The 22,021-nt window shown below is 40.8% G+C and overlaps 1 protein-coding gene across 6 annotated transcripts in view; it reads left to right on the forward strand.

The window, feature by feature from the left end:
- Positions 1-22,021, forward strand: part of SH3KBP1 (SH3 domain containing kinase binding protein 1) — a 271,074-nt gene that overhangs the window by 188,450 nt on the left and 60,603 nt on the right. For all 6 annotated transcript variants that reach the window (XM_023753684.1, XM_023753685.1, XM_023753683.1 and 3 more), the window contains one exon: positions 15,126-15,233. In XM_023753684.1, the coding sequence (XP_023609452.1) occupies positions 15,126-15,233 (108 nt within the window). The remainder of the gene's footprint in view (positions 1-15,125; positions 15,234-22,021) is intronic.

Consider the following 22,021-nt stretch of genomic DNA (forward strand, 5'->3'; position numbering starts at 1 on the left):
TTTGCTCTAAAGGTTCTCAATTTACCCCAAATTCCATCGTATTTTCCTTTCATAGTCAGTTAAGGTGGTTGCCCATTGCCTTGTTTTTCTGTGTTGTGGCTGGTGTCACAGGGCAGGTTCTGTGCTAATTTTTAGCCCTGTAGCTTTCTAGAAAATGAGTCAGACACCTTCAGTAGAAGTGCCCATAAGCCCTCTGTGATTCCTGCAATAATGTGCAAAGACTGGGACTATTTGTGTGTGTCCCTGGAAACTAGGATGAAATGTGGCAACTCAAATGGTTTGTTTTTTAGTTTATTTATAAAGAATTCTTGTGGATTTGGGAACATTTCCACTTGTGAAGAACACACCTGTGTTTAGCTTTTATTTCCAGTCACTCAAAAATAGCTCCTTAGTCTGTGTTCCTGCCGCCCCCATCCCTGCCTTCCTGATTGTGCCTAGAGTGTGGCTGAAAGGATTCAGAAGTCTCTGGGTCTGTTTCCAACCAGAGAAGCTCCCTGGAGAAGGTCTGAGAGTAGCCTGGCAGGGTCAGGCCGGGCCCAGCTGTGACAATGGCCACCACTGAAGGGTGCTCCTTGCCCTGGCCACTGCCGCCTAGGGCGGAGTGAGCCCAGCTGTGGAGAGGGACAGTGTTTTGCCCTTGGCCTACAGCCTCATGGCCTCAGAGTGATGGTCTTTTCCTCCCAGCTACTTCCCTCTCCAGTCTGGGAGGAAGGGCTTCCCATGTGACCTGTTTGTAAATAAGGATCTTTAGCTATTTCTTATAAAAAGGATCCCCTCTGTAGCTGTGTCTTTGATCTTTACTAAAGCAGACACAACTCGTTTCTTCATGGGTATACGCCTACTTAACAGCATCAAAGTCAACACTAAGAAGGATAATTTTATTGGCTGAAATCATGGAGCAGTGGAGTTGGAGGGAAGGGGAAAGAGTGTTGATGTTTGGGGTGATAGATGCACCCCAAAGAAAGAGGGAACCCTGAGGATTAGAAAGAGGTAGAAGTATAAGGGAACTGCCACACAAAAAACAAACTGGGAGTTTCACCTTTGCCTAGGGATGTATCAAACCAGGGAGTCCAAATGTTTGGAGTTAGCCCTGTGGTGAGGGCAGAGTTAGGACTGAGTACTAATTACCCCAGCTTCCTCTATCTCTACCTCAATGTGTTTTTCTCCCTTCTTTCCCAGACAGCAGTTGAGCATTTAACTTAATAATGGCTCAATCTGCCCAGCAGTGTGACTCAGGGGTTGAGCGTCAATTGTTTTTCTGTCATCAATGTTTCTATCTCTTTTCTCCCTCTCCCTTCCTCTCTGAAACCAATTAAAAAATATTTAAAAAATAACAATGGCTCAATCTACCTGCACGACTGCAAGTTCCCAGTGCAGGACCCTCTGGGCCACTGGCAGCAAAAGACCAGGACCCTTCACCACCACTCCTTTTTCCTCCTGAGTTTCTGCCCAGCTCAGCCTCACAGCAGCTCTGGGAGTTAGGTGTCATCATGGGTGTTCTGTCCAGATTACAAAGGAGAAACAGCGGCCCAGATGTGAAAGTGACTTTCCCAAGGTTCTCACAGCAAGTCAGTGACAGAGCCAGGGCGAAGGTGTCTCCTGACCCTGAACTTGGAACTTGGGAGCTGGGCAGGGCAGGGAGGTACTGTCCAAACTTCCGGGGGTGGGGGTGGGGGGGGTGGCGGGAGATGGGCAGTCAGATGCTTGTGGTAGGAAAGGCTCAGTCACTCCTGAGGCGACTTGTGTACTCATTGAGTCACCCATTGTTTCTAAATATCTAGGGCAAGGGCCTGTGGGATTTTCTTTCTAAATTAATGACATGAACACTATTTTATCAGGAAAACAGTATCGCCATGCCATTACCCCATCCATTTGTTTCTGATGCTTGCATTTTGGTGTCCACATTTCTGATCTCTTAGGGTCAGGATCAGCCATGACTTTCTGATTCCATTGTCACCACTACATAAATGAGATGGTAGTCAGTGCAGAGGAAATGATGAGCTCAGCTCAGGGCTAATGTTGGTTCTTTTTATGCCTGAAACCCTCTCATTCTATTTCTTTCTTCTGCTTTCTTCCCATGCCCAGTGTAGTTTGCCTTCCTCTTTCCTTCTGAGCCCATGTGCCACTGAGTTTTCTGCTTGCTTTTACCATTTTTTTTAAAGGCAGGAATCCTAAGCTCCTTCCTAAGTTATTCTGTGATTATATGTTCTATTGTTTGTTCTAATGTTTATTTTCCCCTCCTACTTCCCACCTATTCATTCATTTATTGAAACATTTATTCATGAGAAAAATGTTTTCAGACTTTTTTGCTTCCCACCCCACAGGAAGTAAGAATGTTTCTTCAAAGAGAGGGGTCTTTAGGAATCTCAAGAAAGGCTCTCAGCTTTGTATAAGAGAGCCGATCAGCTAAATAGATTGCTAGCCTTGACCCTTTCTCTCTCAACTGCCCAAGCTTTTAGCAGAGCTCAAATGCTGGAATTAAATGTGGTTTCAAGGGTGGAGGAGTAAATTAGCAGGTGCCACCCTGCAAATGATGACACCCTGACAGACCCATTAGAAGGATAAGTTTTATGAGGGAATGAATAAGTGAAGCATAGGTCTGGGGTCATTTGGGTTTATACACACTTGAAAAATATCAGTGTTCAGCAAATGAGTCATTTATGTCATAGGATGTATTTCTTACAATATGGTCTGTCTTATTAGACTGCATGTGTCCTTTCTCAAGATGGAAGTCACAGCATATCTCCTCTTAGGAGCATTAGCAATCCCAAGGAATACAGTTTGCTGGTTTGTCTTCCTCTTTCAAGTCACCAGGCCAGTGGAACGATTGAGAAGAATCCTCACACCATAGTGTATTTGATCAATACTTCCTCAATGAGCTTGTGTATCCTCCCAAACACATGGTTTTAAATTAGGTGAGGATGGGAAACGTAGGACTTGAGATAGGAGAAAACTTCTCTTTACTTTACCAGTAGACAGTAAAAACAGTGCCAGCCCCAAATTTCGATGGTGATGATTATAGATTTTTCAGATAGATGAGTTACAGTTGCTGCAAATTCCCAGTTTCATGAGCCACCACAAATTATATAAAGCTGTCAAAAGGGACCCTGTATTTGTTCATCCTAATTGTCATCTCTTTCCAGAGTGCTGTGCTTTAGTGGCAGGACATCAGTAAGCCTTGTAACAGCATCTTTTTTCCTGCCACACACAGAAAAATCTGCAGGTGCCATACAAAATTAGAGAAGTTTTCTTTTTTTCTGTTTTCTATTTCTAGCCTTTCTATTTGTATTACTCTGAGGGGGCTGTTGTGAGGATTAAATGAGATAGTGTGGCTTTAGAAATGTAAAAGTCAACTGATAGTTATTGCTATGATAAATTATTGTAGGAAGAAGAACAGACAAATGTTCAGTGACTGGAAGTTCTCTCTTGGTACTTGAACTGTCCTGAAATTAAGGCCAGTACTTTCTCTGAACTTCCTCTTCATTATTTAACTTCTATTAGGATTAAAGTAATTTATTATAGTTGTATAGTCCCGGTCTTATTAAAGTGTCTCAAAGTTTTTACATTCATATTTGCATTTTATTAAAATACAGTTTCTGAGATGGCAAGTGGCGTGGGATGCACTTTTAAGTAATACTTTAAAATTATAGAAATAATACTTACTCTTGAAGAAAAAATTAGAACAAAACAGATAAATACAGATAAAAAGTCTAAGTCACCTGTGACCTCACCACCTTCAGATACCTCTCTAAATATTCGAAATATTCGAGCTATATTCTTCCAGACTTTTTACACACACACATACACACACACACACACACACACACACCACCCACTTCAAAATAAAATATGATCATATCATGCACTATTTATTAACCCTCTTTATCCAAAATATATCATGCTTATGTTTGGCCACATGGTTAAATGCTTCATTAGCATCCTAATGTATGAAATAGCACAATCCTCTTATATTTAGCCTGTTTCTGTTTTTTTCCTATTTTAGACAATGTTGCATCTAGTCACCATCTTGTTTATAAATCCTCGTGCATGTTAATTATTTTTGCCAACTTCTATTACTTGTGTAACCTTGAGCAAGTTGCTCAATCTCTCGGTGCCTCAGTTTTCACATCTGTGAAATGGGGATGATGACAGTACCTACCTCCTGGTGTTGTAAAGATTAAACAAGTTAAAGTAGATAAAGCACTTAGAATGCCTGTCTCATAGTAACTGCTGTCTAATTGTTAGCAGTTATTATTTCCTGATGATAAGTTGCTAAATGTAATGCTGCCCCAGTGCTTTTTAAAGGCATTTAAATGATGTTATGAACGATTGTGACAATTTAGTCTCCCCACAGAAGTATATGCAGTTATATTCTCCTGTCCTTGTCATCCCTGCATATTGTCATTTTTTCTAATCTCTGCTAATTTGATAGGTAGTCACATTTTTTCTTTCCTTTTTTTATTGTTGACAGTATTACAGATGTCTGTTTTCCCTCTTTCTGCTCCCTCCACCCAACCCCCATCCCAACCTAGACTTTCACCACACTATTGTCTGTGTCCATGGGTTATGCATATATGTTCTTTGGTTAATCTCTTCCCATCCCCTGGTGTCCATACTTTTAAAAAATTGATTACTCAACTTGAAAGTTTCCAATAGATTTTTATAAAAATACCTTATATTCATGACATCCAGTGGTTCTACAGTTCCTCATGTTGTGGTGACCCACAACCATAAAATTATTTTCATTGCTACTTCATAACTGTAATTTTGCTACTGTTATGAATCATAATGTAAATATCTGATATGCTATATGTGTTTTCTGATGGTCGCGACCCACAGGTTGAGAACCCCTGCTGGATTAAACTATCATCTTTCACATTTGAAATATTTTTTCATAATTTATGATTCATGGAGACATTTAAGAAAAAATGCCATTAAAAATAAATACCCTTTAGACTTAAATTTCCCCTGTTTTATAGTTAACTGTATAGTACAGTAAAATTCATCCTTTTAAGAATAGTTTTACTTAAGGCTTTTATATTGTAGCCCTAGTTGGAAAGGGCAGTTGGCTATTAAATGCATTCCTTTTCTGCCTTCCTTAGGGCTTTCAGAGGTTCTATTTAAAGCTTCTGTCCTTACAGTATTTTTTTATAGTGGCATTCAGAGAGCCTCTGAGGTCTTGCATGGATGTTGCATAATAATCCTCATATCCTAGACCAGGGCTTGGCAAACCTTTTCTGTAAAGAGCCAGAGAGTAAATATTTTAGGCTTCATGGGTCATACAGTCTGTTGCAACTATGCAAAAGCAGTTATAGATGTAAATGAATGGACATGGCTGAGTTCCAATAAAACTTTATTTATAGACATTCAGATTTGAATTTAGTATAATTTTCACATTTCTTGAGATATTATTCTTTTGATTTTTCATAACCATTTAAAAATGTAAAAACTATTCTTAGCTTGTAGGCTGTACAGAAATAGATAGCAGGCCAGATTTAGCCCAAGGTCTTTACCTTGCTGGCCCCTGAAATAGAATGTCTAGAAACAGACCCATAGAAATACAGCCAATAGATTTTCAACGAAGGTGCAAAGAAAACAGGGAAGAAAGGATAACCTTTTCAAAAATTGGTTTTGGTGCAATTGGGTATCCATAGGCAAAAAAAGTGAACCCTTACCTAAACCTAACACATGATACAAAATTTAATGCAAAATGAACCATAGATCTACATGTAAAACATAACATAGAACAGTGGTTCTCAACCTTCCTAATGCTGCGACCCTTGAATACAGTTCCTCATGTTGTGGTGACCCCTAACCATAAAATTATTTTCGTTGCTACTTCATATCTGTAATTTTGCTACTGTTATGAATCGTAATGTAAATATCTGATATGCAGGATGTATTTTCATTGTTGCAAATTGAACATAATTAAAGCATAGTGATTAATCACAAAAACAAAATGTAATTATATATGTGTTTTCCGATGGTCTTAGGCGACCCCTGTGAAAGGGTCGTTCGACCCCCAAAGGGGTCGTGACCCACAGGTTGGCGACCCACAGGTTGAGAACCGCTGACATAGACAGTTATTTATGAACACATAGGAGGAGAGAGTTGTTAAACATGACACCAAAAGCACAACCTATGAAAGAAAGTACTACTAATTTGGATTTTAGCAAAATTAAGGACTTTTGCTCTGCAAAGATACTTAATGTTGTTGATCGGTCTGTTTTTCTTACAAGGCCATCTGAGCCCTAGTATTTAGTAAATAATTGCCTGACATGTAATTGCATGAATTTCAAGGACCTTGGTTTTGTTCTGAGCCTTCCTGGGAATTTCCTGTGGAATATGAGACCATGAATCTCCCATATCAGCACCTTTTCCTGCCCCCCTACCCCTTGCCCCTGTGCCCCTTCTCTCACCAGATAGCAAACAAATGCAGCTATGCTTCATCAGTCAGGCCTGAACCCTGTTGAGCAGTCTGAGGGCCTGGATTTAACCTGGGGATTGTATTTTTTTAACTGCACCAGCCTAGAAATTAAATTTGCTGAGTATAGAGAAAAAGACTCTAAACAAATTTTTATGCCAGGGAATAAGTTTTCGTAATAGAAACATTTAAATATAGATGTGTCTGGTAAAGAATAGAGATAGAAGGTAGTAATTTAGGAATTTACCAATAGCAGCTGCAGCTTGGATGTTTTTGACCTTCATAATGATCATGACTATGCCCTTCACTTGTTATTCCTTTGCTGTGCTTACCTGTGAAATTAAGATACTCCCCTTACCCTCACCCTCACCCTCACCCTCACTACTTTCTTTGTGTCTCTTAGAGGTGGTGCAGGAGCCAAGAAAGTCTGTTAAAAGTAATGAAAGATGCTTTATAATTTCCAGTGTCTTTGTCAATGAAGCAAAATAATTTTTTTATTATATCTACTATCCCTTTAATGGAAGAAAAACATGTATTTGGATACAGTATCAATACAATTCTCTAAACATAAATGAAAATGAAAATTTAGCCATAGGATGTACATCCTTGAGCGGTAAACTGTGAGCTGAAGGTGCCATTACAAATAGTTTTTAAAATTTAACATTAAGTGGTCACCTGAATGTAAATAACCTAACAAGTAAAAAATGAGAAGTTTCTCTGAAAACATTGTTCCATGACTTCATATAATTGATTATGTTTAAATGGACAAAAATGTAAAAGTGCTGCCTTAATGATTTGCATTTTGTGTATGATTTGTTCCCATGCTCTCATATGTTATTGTCTCTTGTCATGCTTAAGCCAGATTATAAATACACAGGAAAGGCCCTCTCTACAAACACTTCCTTTTCTCATGCTTACTGATTTTTGAAGTGATTTAATGGGGGTAGAAAGTCTTTCATTCTATTATTATAAAAAGTCTAGAAGCAAAAACATTTCCTGAGACTTAAGATTGTTTAAGCTGCAAATGAGATAATGAAATGAGTAAGCATTCTTATCTATTGTTGTCTACAAACTATATGGCCATGTCCCACAATTCCAGGAGATGCCCAATATGAATGGTGAACTTGGAGTTGAGCTAATATGGCAATATCTGTTGGGTGCTGTTCTCTGAAGAGGCTCCAGATAGAAACATCTTTTTTTGAGCAGGAAACAGTATGAGCACTGAGGCCTTTTGAGACATCTGGTCTGTGTGGTCTGTTAAAATCCATTCAGGCCTTCCTGATTCCTGCCTGTCTGCCTCTCCTAACATCTGTGGAAGAAAGCTCTGTTCTCTTTCTGGGGCCTGAAATTTGGTTTCAGTTTTTTTTTCCTTATTTCTTCGTTAGTGACATTTGGACTCAAAGGTTACTCCTGTAGCATTTCCCAACCCAGGGGTGGGCAAACTTTTTGACTCGAGGGCCACAATGGGTTCTTAAACTGGACGGGAGGGCCGGAACAAAAGCATGGATGGAGTGTTTGTGTGAACTAATATAAATTCAAAGTAAACATCATTACATAAAAGGGTACGTTTTTTTTTGTTTGTTTGTTTTTGTTTTATTCATTTCAAACGGGCGGATCCGGCCCGCGGGCCGTAGTTTGCCCACGGCTGTCCCAACCCATGTGCTAGGAGTGGGTTATAGGAGTGTAGGACAGTGATCCCCTCAGCTCTTCAGGGTGGATGGGAAGGGCCTTAGGTGGTTGGATTCTCCCTCTGGGCTGATGACCTCTAACAGTGTTTGGCCTTCAGCAGTATGTCATCAAAATATTATCATTTTATATGTGTGCCATTATCTAAAAAGGATTGGGAGGCACTGATTTACTGTACATATTTAACTTTTCCATATAAAGATGTTTAACAATGACTACTTTCCTTAGGGAATTGTTCACCTTCCTTGTTAGAGAAGGGTACATATGACTAGTAAAGGAAACTCCAGGATAATTAAAAACCTCTGCATGTATCTTCATTTCAGAAATTCTTTCTCTAGGACATCTTTTGGGAATTAGACCTTGAAATAGCTCAGACTTTTAAAGATAGAGTTTAAAGTCCTATTATATCTAGGACAAAATAAATTCATTCTAATTAAAGAAACGATTTTTTTAAGTGAAACCATAACTTCTGGTTATGGCTATGATGGAGTAAAGTTTATTAGACTTACCTGCCTGCCATGGACAACTTTAAAATCGGACAAAATACATCAAGCAGTTGTTTTTAGGCATTGGACAATACTCAGTACAGGGATGTGATCCTTGAGAGTGGAGAAGCATAAAGTGAGCTCCACATCAACCTTGTTTTTTGCCTGGGGGTACTTTTAAATTTGTAGCACAGAGCAGTAGAGCCCAAACAGAGAGCAGAAGACAAAGTGGATAGAGGAAATAAATTGTAATTCAGGGCTACCAAGGTACCTGGAATTTTCAGGGTGGGAATTGCAAAGTAGCAAGCTGTACACAGAAAGAACTCCAGACGTCTGTTTATAGTTGTCCTTTGAATCTTTGACCAAATGTTAAGCTACATATCAATAGGGCAAGACTCCACCAGGCCTGGCAGAAAATAAGTTCAGTGATTGGGGGTGAGCTGTGATGTGAGTGGCTATCTCGGACGTCACCAGTGATGGGAGAGATTGGAGTTCTGTCCAAGCAGGATAGGAAAACCTTGCTGAAAATGCCTGGTATTCAACTGGGAACCAAGAAAGGGCAGCCATAGGAATAGCACTCCACTAGACCTATCCTAACAAAGTCTAAAACCAAGCCTTGATAAGTGAAGCTGATCTGCAAGTAACTTGCCCACCATAACAAAACTCAACACTCTTGCAAGGAAGGCACTAAAATCCAGTCTATCAACAATATAGCATACACAGTTGTTAAAGAATATACAATAACTAATTATTAGATGTATGAAGAAGCAGGAAAATGCAAGGGATAATATGAGTAGCTTATAAAAGACATGAGAGCATTTCTGAATACAAATGATCCTCAACTTATGAAATTATATCCTGATAAAACCATTATGACTTAAAAATGTCTTAAGTTGAAAATGCATTTAATATACCTAACCTATGGAACATCATAGCTTAGATTAGCCTACCTTATCCATGCTCAGACCAATTATATTCCTCTACATTTGGGGAAAATCACCTAACACAATGACTACACTGTACAGTATTGGTTGTTCATCCTCATGATCACATGGCTGACTGGGAGCTGCAGCTCTACTGCAGCCCAGCATCACAAGAGAGTATCATACCACATATCGCTAGCCTAGGAAAAGGTCAAAATTTCAAGTATGTTTTCTACTGAATGCATATCGGTTTTGCACCATTGTAAAGTAAAAAAATCTTAAGTTGAATCATCAAAAGTCAGGGATCGTTTGTACAGTTTTTACACATCAATATTTTTCAGTTAATATTGGCCAAAGGAAAGCTTGATTACTGATTTTTGTGTGTTACTCATCGATTTCTTTTGTTACCAGTTTTACAATATGGTAACCTTTGACCTTCATAATGATCATGGCTATGCCCTTCACCTGTTATTCCTTTGTTATTCCTATTGTAAAATGAAAAAATCGGAAACTACTGTAGCAAAACTTGTAGCAAAACTTGTATGTTATTGCCCAACAAAAAGTCAGGATTTTTTTTTACAAGTAGATGAACTCTTTGAGGTCATAACTTGCCAGTATCACAAAACAGTTAATGACTGCCTAAGCCTCCATGATCCAAGGATGTTGACATTTGGACTGTAACATATTCTTGAGTGGGCTTATCCCTGGGACAGTCTCCTCGGCTTCCCTCATTAATTGTGGTCTGCCAAGCATTTTTGCTGACACTGAGATAGACCGTAGCTTTCTTTTTCTCCCTGTTACCTCATAAACTGTGTACTGATGAGCCGCTTTAGTAACCGACTTATGGGGATGCTGGAAATTCTGAGTAGAAATCCCAGCCAAGCAGAATAATTGCATCTCTTGGGGAGATGTTAACAAGCAAAGGCAGAGCTGAGTGCTCCTGGGTTCTGGCTTCCATGGAGCTTTCTCTCAACAGCCCCCCTGAAGCTCCGTGCAGAAGGCGTTCATTAGTAAATATTAAACATCGCTTTCCGTGTTGCTGGTGGGATGCTGAGGGTGTGAGACCCCCTCTGGGCACTCCACGACTCACTTAACAGCCATACCAAAATCATACAACACTTACTTTCTCCATGAATGATAGAAACATCAACGATGAGAGAGAATAATTGATTGGCTGCCTCCTACACGCCCCCTACTAGAGATCAAGCCTGCAACTTGGGCATGTGCCCTGACCAGGAATCAAACCAGTGACCTTTTTGGTGCATGGGATGACAAGCCACTGAGCCACACCAGCCAGAACTCTAAGCACCAATTCTTGAATATTTTGTTCTGTGACCCAATTCCCACTGTCTTCCCTTTCCTCATACTTGGTGATCTTGCCCTTGACCCTTCTCATCATCTCAGTTCTTGCCCTCATTCTTTCCTTCCAGGCTGCCCAGCTTCTCAGGGTCCCACTTGTTTTGAAATCCAGCCTAGCACTCTTGTCGGTGTTTCTGTGCCATATCGATTCACTGTGTCTGCATCTTCCACTAGGCTCTGAGCTTGGAAGTCCCATGAGGATACAATAATTTTTTTTACCCTTGAATTCCTCTCCTGTCCTGCATATTTCACATCCTCAGTAAATAAATTGAATTTGCTGTTCTTTTACATTACGGGAAGCACAGCCCTTGTACTAATAATTCTCTCTTCATCTCTGCCATCAAAGGCTAGTTATTTTGTCTGGTTTGTTGAGGGGGACTTATTTTCACTTCTCATTTTGCTATCAAAATTGTTTCTGTTTCCTTTAAATTAGCTTCTTTTGCTAGAAAAATAATGCCTTGGTTCTCTGTAAGTCTCCATCCCACTGCCGGCACCTTGACCTGCAGCTGCTTTCTGTCCTGCAGCAGGCTCCCATTTTCACTTTTCTTTGTATTCTAAGTCACATTGGAAATTTTCTTTTTTTAAAATATATTTTTATTGATTTCAGAGAGGAAGGGAAAGGGAGAGAGAGATAGAAACATCAATGATGAGAGAGAATCATTCATTGGCTGCCTCCTGCATGCCCCACACTGGGGATCCTGACTGCAACCGGGCATATACACTAATCTGGAGTTGAACCATGACCTCCTGCTTCATAGGTCGATACTCAACCACTCACTTTTCTTTTTTTAATGTACTTATCTCATCCACGAGCCTTGTGTTTGTTCTTATACTAATCAGAACAAGTAGATTGTGTTCTGTCTTGTTCTTTCCCTCTCTTACCTTGAATTACACAATAATTAGCACTGTTAGTGCTTTCTCTAAAAAGCAAAGTATAGATGAGCCATTCACCATTGATGGGAGATATAATAACTATAATATGAGATGCACTGTTTTCCCCTGTAGGCATGCATCAGTACTAAAGTTATTCTGAATATGCTTTTGCTTATTACAATTTCATTATTTTCTCTCACATACAAAGCAAAAGGCTTCATTACAGTGGTTCTTGGGTTACTGCTTGCATAAGGCTAAGGTAAAGCATGGATTTGCACCATTCAGAAAGTTTGAAAAAAAGCCTTTTTAAAAAAGTAAATATATTGGGGTTTCAATTTATATAGGCTTCAAGTATACAATTCTATGATACATTATCTGTATATTACATTGTGTGTTTACCCACCCAAAGTCAAATCACCTTTAAAAAGAAATGTAGCAGCCCAGCTGGTGTGCTCAGTGGTTGAGTGTCGACCTATAAACCAGGAGGTCATGGTTCGCTTCCCAATCAGGGCACATGCCTGGGTTATGGGCTGAATCCCCAGTAGGAGGCAGCTTATCAATGATTCTCAATCATTGCTGTTTCTCTCTCTCTCTCTCTCTCTCTCTCTCTCTCTCACTCTCCCCTTTCTTCTCTGTGATTTATATATATATAAATACATAAATTTTTCCCATATATATATATATATATATATATGGAAATGTAGTACTACACAATATTTGAGTGACTTTTGTGGGCATAATTCTCTTATCAAATGATCAGAAATGATTGTGAAGGGAAGTCCAGTCCTCACGTAAGCAAACCCTTCACACATGAAAAGATTTAAGATTTTTTGAAAAGCTATTAATGATTCTCTACTCTTTGGTACCAGATCTTTTGGTTAATACCGGTTTACCAAAAAGGACCTTGTATAATATTGTGTGTCTGTCTTTCATGTAAATCTCTAAACTCCCTGGGTTTAATGTTCTCTGCATGTTTAATGTTCAGTGCCTACAGAGCAACCTAAGCATATTTTGCATTTAATAGCTATCTGTTGAATTGAATATCATGAAGTGCAAATTAAAATAGAGTGTTAGAGAAAAGATAAAGCATTCATCATAGTCACCTTCCTAAAGGTCAGTTTCAAGTGGGTTTTGAAGATGAGAAGGACTTGTCCAGAGAAAAAGGAGGAAAAAATGTACCAGGCATTTCCTCAGATGCAGATCCTAATAACTAAAACAATTTCTAACACTTAATTGTAAACAAATTCCAGCCCCATAAACTTTTCTGATATTGTTCATGACAACATCTCAGGGTTAGAAGAGCCTCAGAAGCCATCATCACATCCTGCCACCACCACCCCTGTTCATGAATCCCTTCTTTGGGGACTGATGCTAAATCGTTTAGGGCAGTGGTCGGCAAACTCATTAGTCAACAGAGCCAAATATCAACAGTACTTCTTCAAAATAGACTCTCCCAGGCCGAAAACTGACTTCTGCGCATGGGCCACGAAGTTTCAATTGCACTGTATGCGCGCCCGCACGTGGTATTTTGTGGAAGAGCCACACTCAAGGGGCCAAAGAGCTGCATGTGGCTCGCGAGCCGCAGTTTGCCGACCACGGGTTTAGGGGATGTGATGAAGTCAGGACCAGAATACTTACCTGGACTTCTCATCGTCATTTTCCAAGGAAGATAAGCATGCTCTCATGTTGGAAGTCTTTTGAATCTTGTATTGTTCTGGGTAAATCTGAACTTGATTGCTTCAAGTGTCTCTTTTGTGGTGTTGGTTGGGACTGGTATTTGGTCTGTGATTAAGGACCCATTTCTAAAACCCATATTCTCTTCTGAAAGTTCAGTTTACCCTTGTAACAGAAGACATTGGGGGAAGGGATGCTGGTGATCACTTCTCGCCTGAGGTGGGCCTTATGTTAACTTGTGTAGAATCATCATGAGTTAAGCTATGCAGAGGCTATCTTGTCCTGCAGCAATCCAAGTATTAAACAGCAAGAGATCACAGAACTCAGGATTATAAAGAGTCTTCATTGATTCCACAAATATTTATTCTATCTGGCATTGTGAAATGGACTGGGGGTATAATGGTGAAAAGTGACATGTGTTCCTCACCTTGCTGGAATGTATGATCTAGCAAGGCACAAGTGAGTTACATAAGCCATGGACCTCCAGGACCCAACAGCCAAGTCCTAGGCCAGCTGCACATCTGCCACTTGAGCCCTCCTGGCCCCGGTATTGTGGAGGACCATGAGTAGGTCTCTCCATGAGCCCTGAGCATGATTTCCTCACTTTCTTGAGCATTCGCTGCTTCAGATGTAACTTTAAAAGTCCTCCGTGTTCCTAGTATTTTTTTGAAAGCCTTTATTCATTTTGGACTTTAGCTGGAAGTTGTTGATACAGTCTGAGGATCAGATTTTTCCTGAAGGATGCACGCTTGACAGTGGTGTGTGTATTGTATGTACACAGGGCAGGAAGAAATGCCCAAGTGAGGAGATTTACAGCAGGCCAGGTGAGCCTTGAATTGAAGTGGTAGAAGTGGAATTGGACCCAGAAGACAAATGTGAGATAGGTTATAAAACTAGAACAAATCAGATGTCCAACCAATTGGATATGGAGGAAAATAGAAGTGATTCTGTGGCATAAGGAGAACCATGAGGCCATTAGGCTCAGGATGGAAGTTTGGCAAAGGCCGGCTCTTGTTCTCTCCCTAGCACCTGGCACAGAATAGGCACTCAATAAGTGTTTGACAAGTGAATGAACAGAATAGGGATTACTCAAGGGGAAGCAGGTTTGATCTGGAAGATAAATAGATTTACTCATTAATTTAGTAAGCAAACAATGAATTTTGTAAGGTGGAAGAAAGGCTTTTCATGTTGACAACTGTGTCTCATCAACATTGAAAGGAGAAGGTGAAGGACAGCAGTACATTAATGAGCTTGTGGAAAGTATAATTTTTCTTATGCTTGGCTGCCTGTCGGAAAGCCCTCTTTAATTTCGACACACTTTGCGACCAGCTAATCAAAGAGGATCTTTGTGCATGTCATGTTTTCTAAAGCACGTTTGCAGTTAATGAAATATTTTTATTTCAGTAAAATTAAAATGAAGAAAACCCATATCTTCCAAAATATTTAAAGGGGGAAAAAAGATCTTTTTGATTCAGGGCATCTGCAAGCAGCAGTGGGTTTTGAGTCCCAGCCAGAAGCTCTAGCACACTTAAGCTTTTGTTCTCCCATCTGACTTTGGGGTTTGCGCTGACTTTGTCTTAGTAACCATTGTTGCATAGATAGTGCCTCAAGGAAAGGGCCTCTGTTCTCTCTAAAAGGGATGTCAGATCTGTCTGGAACATGCTTGCCCCATTTCTCATTCTCTGCTCTTCTGTTTCCTAGGATTGCATCGATGTAGGCTGGTGGGAAGGAGAGCTCAACGGCAGACGAGGAGTGTTCCCTGATAACTTCGTGAAGTTGCTTCCACCTGACTTTGAAAAGGAGGGGAATGTAAGTCTTCGTGGCTTTGATCTCGGTTTCCTCATCTGTTGGCTGGAAACAGTGATCCCTATTATAGGCTTGTTGCATGAATAAATAATATAATGTATGTAAAGCACTGGGTATAATACCTGCACATTTAAGCACCCAAATAAATGTCAAGAATCCTTGGGGGCTCCATTTGGTAAGTGGACTGCCAGTGTTCATGTAGCAGGTCCTTGGGGGTGTTGAAGTGGCTAATATTGTGGAAGTGGCTGGAAAACACATTGTGAAACTAAGGCTGCAGAGTGAGGCCTGCTAATCTCATGTGTGTATATATGCACATATATGGACATGTATACACACATCTATATATATATACAGCTCTGATCTGTGGTTTCTTTCTTTGTGGAGTCCTGTTATATGATGCTGTTGTTTAAACGAGCCAGTCCATCTTTGTTTGCCTCACTTCAGGTGTATTGTTTCTCTGCTGACCATGTAACAAGAAATATTAAAAAGTTAGAAGCACTTTACATTATAAGGGGTCAGCGATTTGGTCTTACTCATCCTGTTCTGCACCTCAGGGCTCTTTGCTCAGGCTTTCTACATGACTTCTTTTTGGCCGAGGCCCCTCTTCATGCCCCTGAGGGCTCTGTTACTGGACCATGAACTTGACTTGACCCATCACGATTCCCATGGAGCTGAGGTTTGAAAAGGATAGCTACAGTGCTGGAGGATTCGTTACCAAGGATACTAAACAGCATTGATGGTGTAGGTGCAGCTTATATGAATGGATATAATTGTTCAAGAAGCTAGATGGTGTCAATGCTCACCGAGATTATGCCCTGCAGATTGTTAGAATGGTTTCAAGCCTAGGGCCACACCCTTTAGGCTTTTTCTAGCTTACTTTCTTTTATTGTTTAGCTGAAGGATGTTCTATTCCACACCTATTATTCTCTCTTGGAATTAAGTTTGGGGTCCAGAGAATCTAGATTCTGCTTTCTAGTGTTTTCTGGATACTTGATACTTATTGCTGGTCCATGGACCACACTTGATCAGCATTACCAGTAGCTTTTTAGAAATACTCAGACCACACCCTAGACCTGGTACATCAGAACCTGCATTTTAACAAGATCCTTAGGTGATCTGTTTGCAAATTAGTGTTGGAAGTGCTGGTATAGGAGCAGGTATCTGTTTAAGTGATAACAGCCCCACTTTCTAGTTCCCAACCATATTTTAGGAGAGGGATAAATTCACAGAACAGGGAAGAGCTCACCATTCTGTAAAGAAATTTTCCATCAAGCAAACTCACTTGAGCCTTTTTTACTGATGACAGTTTATCACAGTGGTGGGTATCAGTTGACAGAATCATCCCTGAAAAAAACAGATGCTAACACTTAGTCACAACTAGATAGTAAATGTTTTGAAACAATAAGACACAGAAATGAAGTTTGGCAAACATTTATAGAGTATAGTGGTTGTGACTCTAGACCAGCCGTGGGCAAACTACAGCCCGCGGGCCAGATCCGGCCCGTTTGAAATGAATAAAACTAAAAAAAAAAAAAAAAGACCGTACCCTTTTATGTAATGATGTTTACTTTGAATTTATATTAGTTCACACAAACACTCCATCCATGCTTTTGTTCCGGCCCTCCGGTCCAGTTTAAGAACCCATTGTGGCCCTCGAGTCAAAAAGTTTGCCCACCCCTGCTCTAGACTGTAGCATCTGATAGACATGGGTTTGAATCCTGGCTCTGTCACTTACTTGTTCAGTTCAAGGTCAACTTACTGAATATCTCTAAGCCTTAGTATTATCATCTATAAAACTGCGAGAAAAATTGTACCTTCCCTGTTGAACTCTTGAAAAGATTATCTGAGATGATGCATATGAATTCCTTAGCACAGCACCTGGTACTTGGTAAATGTCCCATACATGTGAACTATTCCAAGTATTTGTAATTATTATTACTACAAATGTGGGAAGGCTCCAGCTAAAACTGTGCAGTAATGATAGCAATCTGACTCTGGTTCTTTTTACTTCAGCTGGACAAGTCAACACAGAATTATTGTTGGTATCTTAGTGAACTTCTATGGGAATCCCAATGAATCTAAGAGCTTTTATAATCTTTAAAAAGAAATACAGTGCTTTATAAAATATATTTGTAGAGACAAGTGAGCACGAATGGCATAATCTTCATGTTATTTCTTATATTTTTCGTGATCTGCTTTATGACAATTATATTTTATGTTCATTTATTCACTCTGTATTTGTTGGGTTCCTTCTCTGGGCTGGCCTCCGTGCTGGCTGATGGGAAGTAAAGAATATACATGGTTGGTGCCCTTGTACACTTAGAATTGAGCAGTAGATCTTCTATTCAGAGTTGTAGAAACCTGTCACATTTTTCTAAAAGGACGCTGATGTGGGCCTCTGCTAGGGAGTAGAGGCAAGAGGGTCTTGTAGACTGCATGTCTCACCCTTATCGCCTATCTTTTTTTTTTTTAAGCCTCACCCGAGGATATTTTTCCATTGATATTAGGAAAGAGTGGAAGAGAGGGGGGAGTGATACAGAGAGAGAGAGAAACATCAATATGAGAGATACACATCAATTGGTTGCCTCCCCGACATGCCCAGGACTGGGGATTGAGCCTGCAACTGAGGTACGTGCCCTTTATCTGAATCAAACCCATGACCCTTCAATCTGCAGGCCAACACTCTATCCACTGAGCCAAACTGGCTAGGACAACTGATCTTTGCAAGCCTGATATAAGGTGGTCACACTCTGAAGCATTTAAATGCCAATACCTTCATGGTGACTCTTCTCTCTTTGGCTAAGGAATGAGCAAGTATGCTGTCCTATTAGACATTTGCCACCTTCCTGGTTCTGATTGAGGTAATATAATTTTGAAGGCTAAGATAAAGTCTGGATCATTCTTTTAACAAATGGGAAAAGCCTCTGGTTGCCTACATGATGGCACCCTGCCTTCTAGTTCCCAGTCGTATTTTAGTGGAGCAATAAATTCACTCAGGTGAGAGAGGCTCCATGGTATACTTTTCTAAAAGCCCTGCTTTGTTATATAAGGTATTAAGGGAAGATTTCCACTGAAAGAGTGAAGTTGTCAGTGATGAGTAGACTCATCTTGGCTTGCTTGTTGAGGCATGCATACTTTTTGGGACCCCATGGGCATCTCTCCAACCTGAGACAAGCAGCCAAAAGCTCTTTGATATGTCTTTTAATCTTGTCCCTAAGAAGCAGAACACTCAATTTTAGAGAAACAATAGCCATATCTGTCAGACAAAGCAACACCTACAGCTGAGAAGTGATTGTATAATGTGACATTTAGCTTTTAGAAAATTCAAAGTATCGCATCCTTTTTCATCCTTTCTGGCCTATAAAACCAGCCAACCAGCTTGGCATTGGTTGTTATACCAGCCTTTATTGCTGCACCCAGAGTATTGGTGAGTTCGTGATGACGACGTGACTGGAGATGAGGCTGTTGTTTGCTGAGTCAACTATGTAAAGATGGTTAGAATCATTAACACAAAGGCACTATGTGAACGACAGAATCTGAAACACCATTCTGCCACTAGTTTTAGCAGATGTCATCTTGTCTTGCCAGTGGCTGGGGTTGTAGTCATTCACCCAGAAAAGAAGATGATCTGTGATGATTAGGGTAGACAGCAGCAAACAGCATTTATTCAACAGCAGACCTCTTGAATCAGTAGGCATCACTGAAGCATCCCCACAAGGCTAGTATACTTTCTGCTGGAGTGGTTACCACAGGCCTTTTGGAATTCTTGACAGTCTTCCTCTCAGAGAGTGACACTATGGGGCTTTTCCTCAAGATATTCCCGGAGAGCAGCCGCTGATCTGTTGGTGCAGCCGCTGATCTGTTGGTGCATATTTTAGAGTGATTATGTAGGCTATTTACCAGAGAACCTAAATTCAATGGCTGTCTGTTTATTTTGAGCCTTGACAGTAAAATTGAATATCAGAATGGAAAGATTCAATGTTCCGAGAGCTCTAATGAAGCAGTGCTCTGTCATTATTACTAAAGGAAAATGGGGACCATGGGCTCTCAAGAACAGCAGAAACAACTTCGCACTGTCATTGAATTAGAAGAGGTTCTCTGAAAGAAAATGTTTCTGAAAGATAGTGTTTTAAGAAAGTCTCGGGCCTCAGTCCTTTTAAGAGAAATTGTGAAAATCACCAGAGGATGTTATAGTTCTAACATGGACGGCTCTTCTGAGTTTGTGCCATGTCAGGAACTGGGTGTTGCTCAGGTTCCCATAGTTTCCTTAGTTAATGTTCAACAGGGCAGGAGGGTCTGCCTCTTAGCCCTAGGGACACAGAAACCGACATTCAAAGATTTTTAAACATGTCTGTGACTGATGCATGCTCACATTTGCCAACTCACAGAGACTTACTCAGGAGCAGACTAGACTGCCAGCTTACAAATTGCAACAAGAACAGAACATCAGCCCATCTGGAACACGTGGGTCTGCCTGCCTTGGGCATTTGTTCCCTATGGGCCTGATTCCTTAGAAACCAGATTCTATAGAAAACCATCATTTATTTGGTGCTTTCTTGGAGAGCAATGACTGAAAGAAAGGAGCTAGTTGTTCTCATGAAGGCCCTCACAAGTGTAGCTTGAGGCCCCCTCAAGCACCAAAGGGAAAGGCTTGCCAAGGGAACTCTATGTTGAATTCAGCTAAACCCACATGGTGCTTGCAAGAGCACCGCACCATTGGCCTCAGCAACTCTCCATTTTTCTGTTTTCATGCCTGACCAGACCCTTCCTATTCAATATCGATTTTCAGACACATCGTGGTACAATCAAGTAGGTGTACCATGTTCACAATTACAATTGAGTGCCAACCTTAAGATCCTTCTACTCAACTGCAACTCTTAAGATTGTTCTAGATCACTCAGCAGGAGTTTTGCAGGTTCCAACTTTTACAGGAAAGGAAGTCCCTTTCTTGATTTGCATAATGGCTAATCCACCATAGGTGAATTTTGCTGGCTTAACTCTGACTGCACTCTCTTTTCCCAGTTCTTAGGCTCCTTTCCTTAGCCCCTATCATCTGACAACTCCATTTATAGAACTGTTCTCAGTCAAAATTTTCTTTGCTCCTAGTCATGTTTTTCAGCCTTTTGAGGACCACTGTTTTTTCCAATTTTCAAAGATGTCCAATAAATTATTTCCCTGTATTTAGTCTTCCAAAAAGAAACAAATATGTGCTCCTAATAACTAGCAGTATAGAAAAATTAACCTATAATATTATTTATCTGTACATTTAGTTTCCTGGGTACCTTCACCTGCAGAGGTGGGGATTGTCAAGGCATTAATGTCACCTAAGCATGGCCTAATGACAGAGCCCTAACTAAGCTTCCCTGAAGTGGCCTGGATGGTGCTCCTTCTGTCTTCTCCATTTGTACTTGCATCCTATTCTCTCCCAGTTGAGCCCCTCATTCACTATACTCTTGCCTCATGTGGTTGTCTCTCATCACTCCATCTGAACTATATTCTCCTTGAAAGCAGAGCCCATGCCCTGAGCTTCTCCTTCATATAGCTTAGTCCATTTGGGCTACTATAACAGAATACTATAGACTCAATGGCTTATAAACAACATAAATTTATTTCTCACATTTTGAAAGCTGGGAAGTTCAAGATTAAGGTGCTAGCAGATTTGGCATCTGGTGCAGGCCCACTTCCTGGTTCATAGACAGGTATCCTCTCACTGTATCCTTACATGGTGGAAGAGTTAAGGGAGTTCTCTGGGGTCTCTTTTATAAGGGCACCAGTCCCATTCATGAGGTCTCCACCGGAATGAACTACTCTACACATGAGCACATTGAGGATTAGGTTTCAACATATGAATTTTGGATTCATTCAGTAGACAAGCATTCAGTCCATAGCAGCATGCATGGTACATGGTTGCAATCAGGAATCCTTTGTCCTTTGGTCATTTCGTGACAAGATGTAACTTCCCTTCCTCTGTCTCTCTTCTACTACTTGCTACTCTCTCCTATACTAATAAGAAAGAAGAGGAAGTGGGAAGCAGAGGTCCTTCCATCCAGACATGAGGTCTGGGCATGGAGTTAAGGCATCATTTTCAGGGTGGGGTGGATGGAGCAAAGGAGTGAGCCAAGGGTTGAATTGAGAGAGTATCTTAAGGAGAAGCTGAATACCAAAGCCTGGGTGACTACCCTATAGGCCAGCAATCTGGATGGGCCCAGCTAAGCCGGTGACAATAGATATAGGCCACCAGGCCAGAGGCTAAGGAGAGGAAACTTGAGAGAGACCCTGCCAAGAGCAGGTTCTGTGGTAGCTCTCGAAGATCTCCTGTGCTGGGGACTCTGTAGGGTGCAGAGGGTCAACTATAGACAATGTAATCCTGAGTATTGCCCCAGCTGCACACCTCAAATGTACTGTCAATCCACCAGGAACAGGGGAGAAAAGGGCAGAGGAGAAACTTCCATGAGGGGTACCCTGGTCAGGAACTATCCATTTGTATCACCCTCTCCAGCCTCAAACACAGACACCTCCAGAGAACTTAGCCAAATGCCTGGAGACGGACTTCCCAAGGCCCCACATCAAGCTAAAATTTACTTGCAGAACCTTACCACATTCCTCTAACAAAAGTCCCCCAAAATGTTTGAGGCCAGAGTGTTGAAGGCAGACTGGATCAAGAGACCAAGTGGTGAATGAAAATTCCTGCCAGGGAGGATGGTTGAGCCAGATGATGAGCTCTTTCATTTGGGACTGGGCCAGACTTGCCAAACAAGGGGCAGAGTCATTTCTGAAATCCCTCAGCAGGA

The sequence above is a fragment of the Myotis lucifugus genome, unplaced genomic scaffold (assembly GCF_000147115.1).
Source record: "Myotis lucifugus unplaced genomic scaffold, Myoluc2.0 scaffold_49, whole genome shotgun sequence".
Taxonomy (NCBI): Eukaryota; Metazoa; Chordata; class Mammalia; order Chiroptera; family Vespertilionidae; genus Myotis; species Myotis lucifugus.